Source organism: Pinus tabuliformis, chromosome 2_2 (assembly GCF_031772625.1).
Source record: "Pinus tabuliformis cultivar Carrire ecotype Pingquan chromosome 2_2, CPIR1, whole genome shotgun sequence".
Lineage (NCBI taxonomy): Eukaryota > Viridiplantae > Streptophyta > Pinopsida > Pinales > Pinaceae > Pinus > Pinus tabuliformis.
In genome coordinates, this window is record NC_142300.1 from 786,673,622 (window position 1) to 786,688,201 (window position 14,580).

The 14,580-nt window shown below is 41.7% G+C and overlaps 1 protein-coding gene across 1 annotated transcript; it reads left to right on the forward strand.

Moving 5' to 3' along the window:
- The first annotated feature begins 7,255 nt into the window (after positions 1 to 7,255).
- On the forward strand, positions 7,256 to 7,969 carry LOC149195049 (uncharacterized). The gene has a single exon (XM_089407876.1). The coding sequence runs from the start codon at positions 7,256 to 7,258 to the stop codon at positions 7,967 to 7,969; it is 714 nt and encodes a 237-aa protein (XP_089264002.1).
- Positions 7,970 to 14,580: the final 6,611 nt, after the last annotated feature.

The following is a 14,580-nucleotide window of genomic DNA, read 5'->3' on the forward strand; positions in this document are numbered from 1 at the left end:
AACAAGAGATGTTTTTGGACTCATATAATCAGCAAAATTAAATCCAAAATCACAAATTGGGGCGGTTATTGGTTAACAAAAGGAGGCAAATCCATTCTTATAAAAACGCAGCTGTCAGCTCTTCCCATATATCAATCAGCATTTCTCCTCGCCCCCAAATATGTCACGGACCAGATAGCAACCCTGATCAGGAACTTCCTATGGCAAGGCAGGAAAGGAAACGAAAAAAAGTTGCACTTAGTTAAATGGGATACGGTCAAGAGGCCAATAGATGAGGGTGGTCTTCAAATAAGGGACCCCTCCTTTATCAACAAATCGTTGGGCGGCAAACTGCTGTGGAAAATAGTAAGCGACCCCTCACATCCAATCAGCATAATATTACAGTCAAAATACTCAGACAAAGAAGCGATAAGGAAAATGCAAATACAGTCCACAGCGGCCAGCTCGCAGGTATGGAGGCTATGTTGCAAGAGCAGCGAATTCTTCAAAAAACACATGTACAGAATACCCGGAAATGGTAAGTCCACACAACTTTGGAAGGATCGAATTATGGGGAAAGATCCGCTGGCGGAAAGAGAGGATATTGCAGAGCTAAGAAATTGGCTGGAAAGAGCAGGAGTTAACAGAGTATATGATCTGGCAAGTTGGGACGAACGTGGAGAATGGTTAAAATGGGACTTCCACGGAGTCCCTGAGCGCCTAAAGGATCAACAGATCCAGCTTGAGAACCTGTTAGAAGACGCCACCCCAGACAGCAGATTCAAAAAGGATCGATGGGGTTGGGGTAAGTCTGGAAAATACACCTCAGCAGAAGGATATAAGTCTCTGCAGGGAAAAAGGATCAGCCAACATACTCCAGCCTTTTGGAAGCAGATTTGGGAGCCATTAGCGCTACCAAAAATAAATTTTTTCTTCTGGACCTTGGTACACAACAAGTTATTGACAGGGGACAATCTGACAAAAAGAAAGTTTGAAGGGCCCCATAGATGCGCTCTCTGTAGATGTCAGTCAGAAACTGCCCAGCACTTGTTTCTTGAATGCGCCTTTGCCAAGAAGGTGTGGGGACTTCTTCTCGACGAATTCCAGATCTCCCTCCCACAGCAAACCTCTGTCTCTGAGCTGTTCGCGACTTGGTGTGCTAGCTACCCCAAAGGCATCTTCCCCAAGTCATTTTGGCGCAGGATATGGATAGCGTTGCCAAAGTTTGTTTGCTGGCAACTGTGGTTAACCAGAAATCAGCAGATCTTCAAAGAAACGCAGTATTCCCCGCATCAGGTTGCAGCAAAAGCTAAGGCCCTTCTGTTGGAAGCGGCTCAGCAGCAATATAACAAAGAAGACCCCCTACTCAGGCCAGAAGAAAAAAGGTGGCTTGCTATAGATCCGCTGCCCCGAAATTATAGAACCTCACCCCTGAAAGCAAACCTGGAATGGAGAAAAAGAGAGACTGATGACATCTTTCAAAGCTGGTGGAGGGCGCAAAATGTAACTACCATTTTCTTTGATGGAGCGTCCAAAGGGAATCCTGGAGCAGCAGGTGCTGGCGGGGTTATCTACTTTGTGGAAGGGCTCTCCACTGTTTCCTTTGCATGGGGTCTCGGAGAGAAAACAAACAACCAAGCGGAGATTATGGGGCTGCTAAAGGCCTGTCGCATTGCAAGAGAGAAAAGTGCTAAAGATATTCAAGTTTTCGGAGACTCAGAAATTTTAATCAAAAAACTAATCAGAGAGGAATACTTCAACAATGTAGGGCTCAACAAAATATTGGATAGACTGAAGACGGTTCTACAGAGTTTTGACTCATGCAAATTTTATCATATACTCAGAAACTCCAACAAGGAAGCAGATCGTATGGCGAACTTGGGCAGCACTCTCAACAAAGGAATCTTAAATGTAAACGGGGAAATTCTTTTTCATCACTTGTGAACTGCTCCTTTCCAAAGGAAGCAAAAGAAGGATTTCAATCATGTAAGCAAGGCTGCCTAGGCAAAGTCCCTATCTATTTCTAACATATCAATAAAATAAACAACCGTTTCAGTTAAAAAAATTAATCAAGCTAACAATAATACAATAAACTAATAAACATATTAAAAAAGAATAATTAATAAAATTAATTAATTAATCAATTCCCTTAATTAATTAATAAATCAATTAAACCAACTATCTAAAATAAAATTAATAAACATAGTAAGTAAATAATAAGAGGACGATCGGCGATGGAGGCAACCAGAATCGTTGAGCAGCTCACTGAAGAGCAGATCTCCGAATTCAAGGAGGCTTTCAGCTTTTTTGACAAGGATGGGGACGCCGGCAAGATCGAGTCGGAGGAAGCTCGAAAACAGCGATTGGAGAAGCACATGGAGGATCTCGGGCTGACAAAGCTCCGTGAAGGCATTCAGGCGGTGGCTTCTGCTTCCAAATCGCAGACGCGGCAGGTGGTGAAACCCCGGCGAATGAAAGAAGAAGAAGGGTTGCTTCCGGAGCGGCAGTGTTCGTCGTGTGTTTCATGTCTCCCCACTCCCATTTACGGTGAAGTTGATGACTTTTCGACCCAGATCTTGGAAGCTGTGGGCGTGGATTTCATAGACGAGAGTGAGGCTCTGACGCTGGCAGATAACCCTAGATCTGCTATCGATCCGCCAGATCTGGTTTACAATCCAGTAAATCGGGGCCTGAATAAGGTAGATCCGACATGTAGCTTTGCGGCTCGGGAGAATAACTTGGCTAGGGTTTCTGATCTTCTCAGCGTCGCGGCAGCGCAATATCATGGGCAGCTAGAACAGCCAGAACCCAGGCAACAGGTAACATCAACTTGTTTTCAGATTTTTATTAAACCCCCTGTGGGGAAAACTAGTCTAGTATGGGTGCATGCAGAAAGCACCATTATGCAGTTGAAATAGCAAATATGGGCATTGATGGGATACCCTGTTCAGATCCAACATTTGGTCAGTGGTAGGTGGTCCCTTCAGGATAGCAGAACCCTGAAAAACTATGATATTAGCCCAGAAACAACCATTGCTTTAAACCTTAGGCTGAGAGGAGGGGCTCCGAACCAGGGACATCCAAGCTCCTCAGGAGGAGACAAGGGGAAAAAGACAGCATCTCAGCATCAACCCAAGGGAGGCTCCTCTTACAAAAATATATTACAGGGTAACAGAGATCCAGGGTCCCCTCCAGATCAAGGTGGATATACACCTAGGCCATACATAGTAGATCAGCTAGGGCAAACCCCAGCCCTCAACTTTGATTCTACAGGACTTGAAGATTTCGTTAAGTCATATGAAACGCAGGCCCTAATCTGCCGATTTAACAGTTTTTGGCCAAAGCCAATGGATCTATTTCACTGGATCTTCACCAATTGGACCATGGAATGTGATATACATTTATGCTCTAAGGGGTTTTTCATTGTTAAATTCGCATCCACGGAAGTCAGAGATACAATCATCAGTGCTGGGCCTTGGTTTTAGGGAACATCGGGTCTTTTTATGACCCCATGGTTTCCAGATTTTGATCCAAACAAAATGACTGTCTCCAAAATGTCGGTCTGGGTCCGCCTATATAACCTTCCCCTTCACTTTTGGAGTGAACGAGTTTTGGAAGGAATTGGGAACAGCATAGGGAAATACATCAAAACAGATCTGGAAAGGACTGATGAGAGGATCTACACCTTTGCACGCATTTGCGTGGAAGTAGATCTAAGTAAAGGACTGTCGGAAAGTATAAGGCTGGTATACAAACAACAAAACTGGCTGCAAGGACTAGACTACGAAAACACTGCTTTCAGATGCAAGAACTGTAGGCTGACAGGACACTTGCAAAGTACATGCCCAGAAGCCAAGAAAGCAAACAGTAAAAAGAAGCAGAAAGGGAAGCAGAGGAAAGGATGGCAATTTCCCCCTCCTAACTCAGAGGACGACGAATCAGAAGCAGAGGAGGAAGTTACCCCCACAGAGAATTCTGAGCCTTCCCAAGGAAAGGAGACCCAAAAGGAAAACATATCAGCCAACAAGGTTTCACAGCTCCATTCAAATCAGACAGAGAAGACAAGCGAGGATCTGAGTATGGGAGGGATCAAACGGCATCACCCCTCAGATACGTCAGACTCAGACAAGGATACAGCTCCACAGAAAGCAGAAACACAGTTAGTCCTAGCTTCGATCGAGCCCACTCAAGGAGAGTGGCGCAAGGTCGAAAAGAAGAAGGGGAGAAAAACATGAGGTGTGAGTCCACTACTCACTACCGGGAACCAGTTTTTCTGTCCTTTCCTCCTTTCTTTTTTCTTTTCTTTCATTCTTTCTAAAATGCACGGTAGCCTCGCTACATTGCATTGTGTGCGAAAGCACTCGAGCCCAATGGGCAACTTATGGAAATGCTTCAATGCATATGCTTTGTGTAACTTTTCATTTTTTAAATAAAAGGTTACCGCTTTTTTCCTGTGGAAAAAAATAAATAAATAAATAAATAATAAAATCAATTAAGTTACAAACTTATTAATTAGTTAATTTAAAAATAAATAAATAATTAATTAAATTAATTAATTAAATGAAAATCTTGCCGACCTATTTTCTTACATCTTTTCTTTAATATCCTATATATGTAACCTAAATCTAGCTCTTGGATACATCATTAAGATCTGAAGAATATCTATCGAGGCATCCCCTGATGATGGACTCACTTGGTAGTCCAAAACATTGGGTTCACAAAAACTCTATAACAGGGCATTCCTCCTCTATCTAAAAATTATAATTATTTGTTTTTTTATTAAAAACTAATTTTTTTTATGATTAATTTATAGTATAATTTTTATATATGAAAAATTATTTCTAATTTTAAATAATAAGGTAAATGTAAATTAATATTAAAGTTAATTCGTATTTTTTATTTTAAAATTTAGTTGCTCCAACTTAATGTGGAAAAGATATTGTAAGGTTATGTTATGTAAATATTTTGACCAATAAAAATAAATCTAAAATACAATTAATAAAATTAATAATTGTAATTGAATTTTTTTCGAGCGTTGCTACCCTCGCTGCGATCTGCGCAGTCTGAGTCTAGGCGCTGCCCTCTCGGCCGTCTCTGCCCCCGATCCTGGTCCTCCTAACTGCGGGGTTGCTTGGATCTGCTAGGCCCTCCTCGCCTTGACTTTGTTGTGCCCCCTACACCTGTCAGACCTACTTGGATCGCCCTCGCCCTGCAGGGACTGATCGGATCTCCTTCTCTTCGAACTTGAGATGCCTTGCTTCCTGTTCTTGCTTGGTGCAGATCGGTTTTGCTGATTTGTGCTTTGCCATGGAGGCCCAAGGCTCGCCTATCGGTCCCTCGCAAGCTTCACCCCGGAAGCTGAAGCAGCCTTCTCCTCTCTCCTTGCTTCGCTGCCCAAAAAGAAGAAGCTCAAAGTCTCTAAATTCGTCAAAAGGCTCGACGATGTTCCGGAGGTAAACCTTCCTCCTGAGGGCCCGATCCAGGTTGCTTTGTCCCTGGCAGATCGAGCCCTGGTGGGTCAATTCACGGGCCTTTGGCCCTCGCCAAAATCGACAGAAAACTGGGTCATCAAGAACTGGGTTCCGCTGATCGAAAACAATGCCACCTCTTATTTTCTAGGTAGAGGTTTCTTCCTGTTTGAGTTCAACACAAAGGAGGACAAAGACCTGATCTTCAGGAATGGGCCATATTTCATGGGACCACAGGGTCTCTATCTCAACAAATGGACCCCTGACTTCGATCCGACCATGGATGTCCCGACGGCAGTCCCTGTCTGGGTTCGGCTCCCTAATCTTCCAGTGCATTGTTGGAACTAGGAATCCCTCAAGCACATAGGGAATACTCTGGGAAAATTCATTGATAGAGCAAACAACAATGACTAGTACTATTGCGCCCAAATCTGTGTCGAGGTAGACTTAGAGGTGGGGCTTCCGGAGGCCATCAAATTAAAGGTCGGAAGTTGGTCGCACGTGCAAGTGCTGGATTATGAGCAACTTCCTTTCAAATGTCTAAAATGCCACATCTATGGCCACTTTGCAAGAGGGTGCCCGAACAAAGGGGGAGCAGAGAAAGGTAAGGAAGAGGGCTGGAACCAGGTCAAGAGGTCAAAGGCATCCCAAAAGAAATCTAGGGTTCATGGCCCCCAACCTGCCTCCACCCAGAATGCTCCCCCGCCAAAAAGTCAAGAAAACAGGTATGTGGTCTTAAGCTCCGCTGAAGAGACTCCCCAGGAAGAAGATAAGCAAGATAATCCACCAGAAAAAACGACTTCAGCAGATGCAAAACCTAAAGAAAGCGTCACGGCAAGAAACAAGGAAAAGCAAACAAAAGCATCCGAGGAGGAACATGACTCAGAGGAGTCTGAGGAGGATGGAGAAATAGGAGACATGCAGACATCGGTCAGAAGATCTGCAAGAGGCCGTAAATCTACTAGAGAAAAGAGAGATCAGGAAACTTACAAAGACAAGCTTCAGGGTAGTCAGCCCACTCTGGAGAAACTCCTTGGAAAAAATCCGAAGACGACCAAAAACCAAGTGCAGGGTTCCAAGGGAGCCCATCATCATAAAAATAAATGATGAAGATCGTCTCCTGGAATTGCAGAGGAATGGGGAGCAAAGTGAAAGAAGAAGCAACGAGAAGCCTTATAAGAAGAGAAGCCCCAGACATTCTTCTGATTCAGGAGACCAAAATGGAGGACAAGGAGTTTCTCCAAATCAGTAAAAAATTTTGGAAAGGAAGCAGCGGACATGCAGTTTCAGCACGGGGAGCCTCTGGGGGTCTGGGCTCCCTCTGGAATCCTCTCAAGTATAGGCTGGTCACCGAGTTGCACAACACCCACTGGCTGTTTTTGAAGCTCCAGCCTTTGGACTCGAGGGAGGCAGTCAGCCTTTTCAATGTCTATGTTCCAACAAATATAGGGGAGAAAAGGGAGTGTTGGGACTCCATCAGACAACTGTCGGAGTCAGAAAATTTGGAAAACATCATTGTGGCAGGGGATTTAAACCTCACCATGCGCATGGAGGAAAAGCGAGGAGGAACAATCATAAGGGATCCTGCAAGGGAATGGGTGGAAGACCTCATGCAGGACTGGGATCTGCTCGACATCCCTCCAGAAAATGGTAAGTACACCTGGTCTAATAAAAGAATAAGTCCTGTTCATATTGTTGCTAGACTTGATAGATGCTTTGTGTAGAGCTCCTTTCTTCTGCTGGGCTTAGAATCCAGATTGCATATCCTCCCATGTAGCGCTTCTGATCATAAGCCCATCTTGCTTGAGATGGTGGGCCACAAAGATCTTGGACCCATCCCCTTCAGATTCAACCCTCTTTGGGTTAAGGAATCAGAGTTCCTAAAGCTGGTTGAAGACTGTTGGATTTTGCTAGTGAAAGGTTCCCCTTTCTTCATTTGGGAAGAAAAACTTAGAAGATTGAAAGCGGTCCTTAAAACTTGGGCCAAATCCCTTCCCTCCCCTGCAAAAGAGAGAAAGCAGACCCAAGATAACCTCGCCCACCACCATGCTCAAAGTGAAGATGCAGAAATCACTAAAGAAGTTTTAGACAAGGAAGCTGAGCTCCAGCAAATCTTCCATAAAACCTGCCTTTCGGAGGAAGAGCATTGGATACAGAAGTCTAGGAGTTTATGGCTTAAAGCAGGAGACAAAAATTCTGCCTTCTTCCACAAACAAGCTCAAGCCAAAAAGATCTTCAATTCTATTGCAGAAATCAAAGATGGCAGCTCAACTCACAAAGACTTCAATAACATAAAGAGAGCAGCTTTCAACCATTTTCAAAACCTGTATAGAGAAGAGGGAGCGACAAACCCAAACTCTAAATTCTTGAAGGCAGTTCCTCGTAGGATCTCTCCTTCAATGAATCAACAGCTCGAGGCGAAGATCTCTATTCAAGAAATAAAAGATGCTCTCTCCGACATGGAGCCTGACAAAGCCCCGGGCCCGGATGGCTTCACTGCAAGATTCCTTCAAACCTGCTAGCAGATTGTGGAGAAAGACCTCTACAAAATGATTTTGAAATCCCAAACTTGCCAGAAAATTGGGGGCAGCACCAATTCAGCTTTCCTTGCCCTCATCCCCAAGGAAAAGGGTGCTAAAGAATTCAATCGGTTCTGCCCCATCTCTCTTTGTAATATTGGATACAAACTAATCACAAAGGTCATTGCCAACAGACTAAAAGGCATTCTTCCAGCCATCATCCCGGAGAACCAAGGCGGATTTGTTCAGGGGAGACAGCTTGCTGACAACTTCATCTTGGTTCAAGAGGCGATTCATTCGAGCCAGCTTCGCAAAGAGAAAGGTATGGTAATTAAATTAGATTTAGCTAATGCTTTTGATCGGGTCAGACTCAGCTTTCTTTGGGAGGTCCTGAAAAAATTTGGCTTTGGAATGGGTTTTTTAAAATGGACCCGTGCTTGTATTGTTGATCCCTGGATCGCCCCTCTGGTGAATGGGAGAGCAGCTGGTTTTTTTAAAGCCTCAAGAGGGCTTAGGCAGGGCTGCCCCTTCTCTCCGTTCCTCTTCGTTCTTCATGTTTCTGCCCTGAGTTTCTACCTGGATCAGAAACTGGATGACCAAGAGATCCTGGGGCTCAATATAGCAAGAGGTGTTAAAAATGTTAATCACACCCTGTTCGCGGATGATACCCTCTTGTTAGGGGCTGCCTCCGCCAGATCTGCTTCAAGATTCAAGGAGGTCCTGGATGACTATAGTGAAGCTACAGGCAGCAACTTAAACAGTGGTAAGTGTAAAATCTTTTGTTGGAATATTTCGACTTCCACCCTTTCTACCATTTCAAGAATTCTGGGCTTTACTGCTTCCCTCAACTGGTCCTCCTTTACATATTTGGGCCTCCCCATCTTCCGTAAATTGGCTTACAGCAGAGATTGGGTCCCTCTGTTGGACAAATTTAAGGCCAAAATCCAAGCTTGGGGGTTTTCATGGCTAAATCTCGCTGGCAAAACTGTCCTCATCAAATCCGTTCTCTGTAGCCTCCCCATTTTTCAATTCTCTGTAATTCTAGCCCCTTCAGGCATCATAAAAAAAATGGAAGCCTACATTCGCAAGTTCTTCTGGAAAGGGGGCAATCATAATGACAGGAAAATCCCTTTGGTAAGTTGGGAGAAAATTTGCAAGCCTCATAGCGAAGGAGGCCTTAACTTCAAGGATCTCAGCCTCCAAAACATAGCCATGGGAGACAAGATCTTATGGAGAGTCATTAGATCACATCCAGGCTGGGCGCAAAGAGCTCGTTGGAGGAAATACTTCAGGGGAAAGAGAAAGAAATGTTTGGACGCCTCTCTACCCACCACAGGCTCGCAGCTGATCAAACTTTGCCAAAAAGCAGTCCCTTTAATCAGAGACAGAGCATATTGGATTCCAGGAAACGGTAAAGAATGTAAGATATGGGATGATAGCATTATGATGCATCCACCCTTATCGTCCCACAGTTCTCTTCAATTGCTGTGTTTGTGGTTGGACAACACAGGCTACAACACTCTTTGGGACATATCGCAGTGGGAAGGTAGAACATGGTTGCACTGGAGACTCCCACCCGTCCCTCTTGAGCTGTCTCAAGCTCGCGATCTACTCCTTGCTTTGCTAAACGGGATGGCGCCTCTGCGCGTGGGTAAGAAGGATGCCGGAGGATGGGGAGCCGCCCCAGGGCTGTACACGGTGGTGCAAGGCTACAAGAGTCTCCAGGATCGTCCTTATGTCCCCCCTAACCCAGCTGTTGGGAACGGGATCTAGAACTTCAAATCCATGCCTAAGGTCGATTCTTTTTGCTTGCTGTTATGCTACAGAGGGATCTTAACAGCTGACAGATTGCAGAAGAAAGGTTTTCATGGCCCCTCTCATTGCCATTTATGCTGTGACAGTGAGGAGAATGTTCAACATATCATTCTGGACTGTAAATTTTCAAGAGAAATCTGGCAAGGACTTCTGAGTTACTGGAAATCTGAATTCACTTTGCCCATGTCTATATCAGACCTTTTTGTGAATTGGCGGAATTACTACCCTGAAACTCTCCCAAAAAATGAAAGATTCATAGCAGCATGGCTCTCCTTGCCGAAATTCGCTTGCTGGCAGATCTGGCTCGAGCGTAATAGAAGAGTTTTCAGGGATGAAAGTCTTAACTCACAGGTCATCATCATCAAAACAAAATGCCTTTGGAAAGAAAGTCTTGGGGATTATCTGTCAGATCTGAATCTGAGCCAGCATGACTTAGATTGGGGTGCCTCGATGGACCTCCATTTCTCAGGCGAAATTAGGCACCACAAGGCCACAAAAGAATGGCAATTCAGGGGGAAGGAGAACGAACTGTCGGATTTGCTTCTCAGGCAATCCAGATTTTCTTTGTTCTTCGACGGAGCAGTGAAAGGCAATCCTGGATTGGCTGGGGCAGGAGGAATTATAAAAAATAAAGAGGGCATAACAGTGGCAAAGTTCGCTTGGGGATTAGGGCAGTCAACCAGCATGCAAGCTGAAGCCTTGGCTCTTCTGCAAGGTCTTAAGCAAGCAAAGGCTATTGGTCTCTTAGAAGTCAGCATTATAGGAGATTCTCAAGCCATTATCAAAGTCTTAGTAGAGGATTCCTCTCTTGTAGACATTAGACTGGCAAGAATCATTTCAAGAATCAGAACCTTGATGAAATCTTTCCGGACTACAACTTTCCTCCACGTTTTGAGAGAAAACAATAAAGATGTTGATTTGGAAGCCAACAGGGCAGTTCCTCTTTCCGCTGGCTGTCTCTTGGCAGACGAAATTGAGAGCTGGGATTCCATTCCATAACGATTGTCATGTTTTTCTACATTTTGCTGAATCAGTTTGTTTGTCTATTTAAGATAGGGAAAATAACAGAGATAGACTCGATAGTCTTGAATAAATCTCGCGGGTACCCAGGATTTGGGACCTTTGATCAGCTAGTGGAAGAAAGTTTAAGGGCTATGCCCGACCAAATGTAACCGGTGAAAGGCATTTTGGCCAAAGTTTAATATAATCCCATACCCATTCTTGTAAAAAAAAATAAAAAAAAAATTGTAATTATTATTTAAAACATTTTGGTTGGGTCAAATTTCATAAAATTAATAATTATAATGATCAATTATTAATAATTAAACCAGCCTAGATCCATCTTAATTCTGGATCTACCAAAGAATCAAATCTCTTGAGGTGCAAATTTCTTTTAAAGTGAAAAGAGATTTGATCCCTGTTAGCACTTAGTAGATCCAAAGTTAAGATGAATCTAGGTTGGTATTTATTAATTTTTTAATATAAGTATTTTATTAGTATTGTTGTTGTTAACACTCTAGAGCCATTATAGAAGAAATGTTATTATGTTATATAAACATTTTAACTTGGTCAAATTATAGATATATATATATATATATATATACACATTTTGAATAACATAATAAATAAATAAAATATTAATTACAAATTGGTCAAATAACATAAAAATAAAAATAAAATAAAATAACTAGTAATTATTGTTAATTATTAATAATTAAATCAACTTAGATCAATATTATCTCCAATTCTATCAAGCATCAAGAGGGATCAAAGCTCTCATGGTGCAAATATTTCCTCAAGTTTTGCACTTGAAAAAGAGGTTTGCACCTTGAGAAATTTGATCTCTCTTGGCGCTTGATAGATTCGGCGTTAAGATGGACCTAGGTTGGTTTTCTAATATAATGTTGACGTAGTCTAACTTATAGACAAAATGACCTTTTTTCACGACATTTTTTTCTGGATAGTTTTAACCAAAATCCAGCAAAGATTTTTAAAAACCTGAGTTTAATTTCTTTAATTTATAGAATTTGAGTGCCCCAAGAGATTTTTCAGGGTATTGAATCTATTTATGCATTCGGAAATGCATTTTAAACAACAACAAAAGCACATTCTTTCTTGAAATTGTTTTATCGGATTACGGTGAAACAATTTATTTCGTCTATAAGTTAGACTACACTTATAATGTTATCTAATTCTCTGTGATAACATCTCCTCCATATTTAGCTATAAAATGTCTTGGTACTCTTGATACAATTAGAAATTTCCACATGAACTTAATGAAATATTAAAAGAAATTAATGAGATTGCAAATCCTAGTCATAAAAATTAGGCAATCCAAGGGTTGTTTGGAAATTGAGAGTCAATTGAGTAGGTATTTGTGACCATTTTCAATGGATTTAAAGGTGGTTTCAAAGAAAATGGATTGCCAAATTCTCGTGAAGCTAAATTGGAAAAGGATACATCGTTGGCTTATTATCCTACTGCTTATAAAAGCTTATAATTAATTTTAATTAACTACTAAAAAAATCAATATTGGATTAGTAGGGTTGGTATTTGTAACAAGTTTCAATGTATTTGAAGGTGATTTCAATTAAAATTGGATCACCAAATTATGATGAAGCAATTGGAAAAGGTATACATCATTGGTTTATTATCCTATTGTTTATAAAAACTTATAATTTGTTTTAGTTAGCTACTAAAAATTCCAATAATCAACTTAAGATTAAACAAACATAAGTAATAAACAACATAATTAAATATAAATAAAGTAGATTACTCAAACATAATAAATTGGGTCTTCTAGTCTTTGGGGGTTAGCTTCTAGCGAGTATTAGTAGGCTCAATAGTTGTGATGATCGAAACCAATGTGCATTGACATTCTTGGATGTCTTTTCTGTAGGTTTTTAACCATATACAAATAATCGTTGCAAACATATTCTTAAGACAAACAAAAAAGTTGCAAGGGCACACATACACATTAACACAAATATTTTAACCTGAAAACCTAAATCGAGAAAACCAATAATATTTTTTTAGAATATACGTCTTTACAGTGTTACAATACAATATGTATATCCCATGACATCCATAAACCACCAATCCATTTCCCCTATAATAGAATACAACCGTAGTTCCTTAACTTGAATTACAAAACCATGGGCTAAACCACCATGCACCATATAATTGAAAACCATGTGCTAAAAACCACCAAAAATGGACATAAAAGGCCACACACACACAAAAAATTGGTGGTTGCACGGGGGGTGGGAGTGCCCCTATGATCCCCCTGTTGCACCCAACATAATGTGCAACACATGGGGTTAGTCATGCAACGAATATAACACATACCTAACATTTTCCCGCTTGTTATTTTCTTTGCATACAAGGGGTTGTAAGAGTACATGATCAATAATCCAAGGCAGTGATGCCCATTGTTTCTCTACACCAACAGAACTTCTCAATGCTCTCATATGTTGTAATGAATCTACAACATTATTTAAATTGCTCGCCTTTACCAATAACACCTTCTTGTCTTTAATCATACCTCTCACAAAGTGTCATTGAACATCAATATGTTTTGCCTTAAAATGATAAGTTGGGGTCTTCGCTAGGAAGATTTCATTTTGACTATCACAATATATCCTTATAGGCAGTTGTACCAACTCAATACTTTGAACACAGTCTCTATAACCATACTACTTCCTTGCTTGCATGAGTGAATTCCATGCATTCAACTTTTGTAGTTAAGAGTGCCACTACAAAATATCTCTTGTGCATCTAACCAATTGCTCCTCCAAATAGGTTAAACACATACCCATTTGTAGATATTCTTCAATCCAGATCTCCAGCCCAGTTTGCATCAACAAAGCCATATATTTCCAACACTCTATCCAATCATGGTCTTCCTTAATAACACAATTCATAACTAGTAGTGCCACCTTGCAAATACCTAAACACTCTTTTTACTAATGTCAAATGTTCCTTCCCTTATTTTGATATATACGTGCTCAATACCCCCATTGCATGTCCAATGTCTAGTTTAGCACAAACCATTACATACATCAAACTTCCAACCACATTGATGTTGGGCATGGGATCCCCCGCAGCAGGTTTTAGGGCTTAAAGCCTAAGTTTTGGTCAAAGATGGTGTAGAACTCCGCGAAGTACGGGCGCGGAGCACGAAGTGTACAATCGAGTCATAGGGTTGTCCGCCCTAAAATATTGTAATTCAATGTAAAGATGTGTCGACCTACCCATGGTCCGCGGACCATGGGATTGTATAAATAGAGCGAGGCTCTAAGTGTAAAGATAACTTGGTAGAGAATAGATAGAAGAGCGAAGGCATGGTTAGAGCATAGAGTGGAATCTGAAGTGTACTAGGTTGTAGTGGTAGGAAGAGGCTTTGCAGCTGAGTGCACAGAGGCTTAGTAGAGTCCGCAGCTGAGTGCGCAGAGGCTTAGTAGAGTCCGCAGCTGAGTGCGCAGGGCAGAGTCGGGTCTGTACTTGGAATTAGAAACTAATAGAGAGAAGTTTATTCTGTGCATCTATTCTTGAATCTGTATTTTGATGTTATGCATTTCTTTTACTCTGTTATTTACTGCGCGCACTTGATGAATACTCGTATAAATGCTTCTTTGTGCATCTAATCTAATTAATCAGCTAACAAAGCCTAATTAAGGAAGAATTGGGTAAACAAAATGGGTCGCGTTGTGGCTAGAGCTGTGCGAAGACAGTATCACAAGGCGCGGGGTGCCCATAGGTGCGCATAGCACAATAAGTGCGAAGGTTGGACCGCGTTC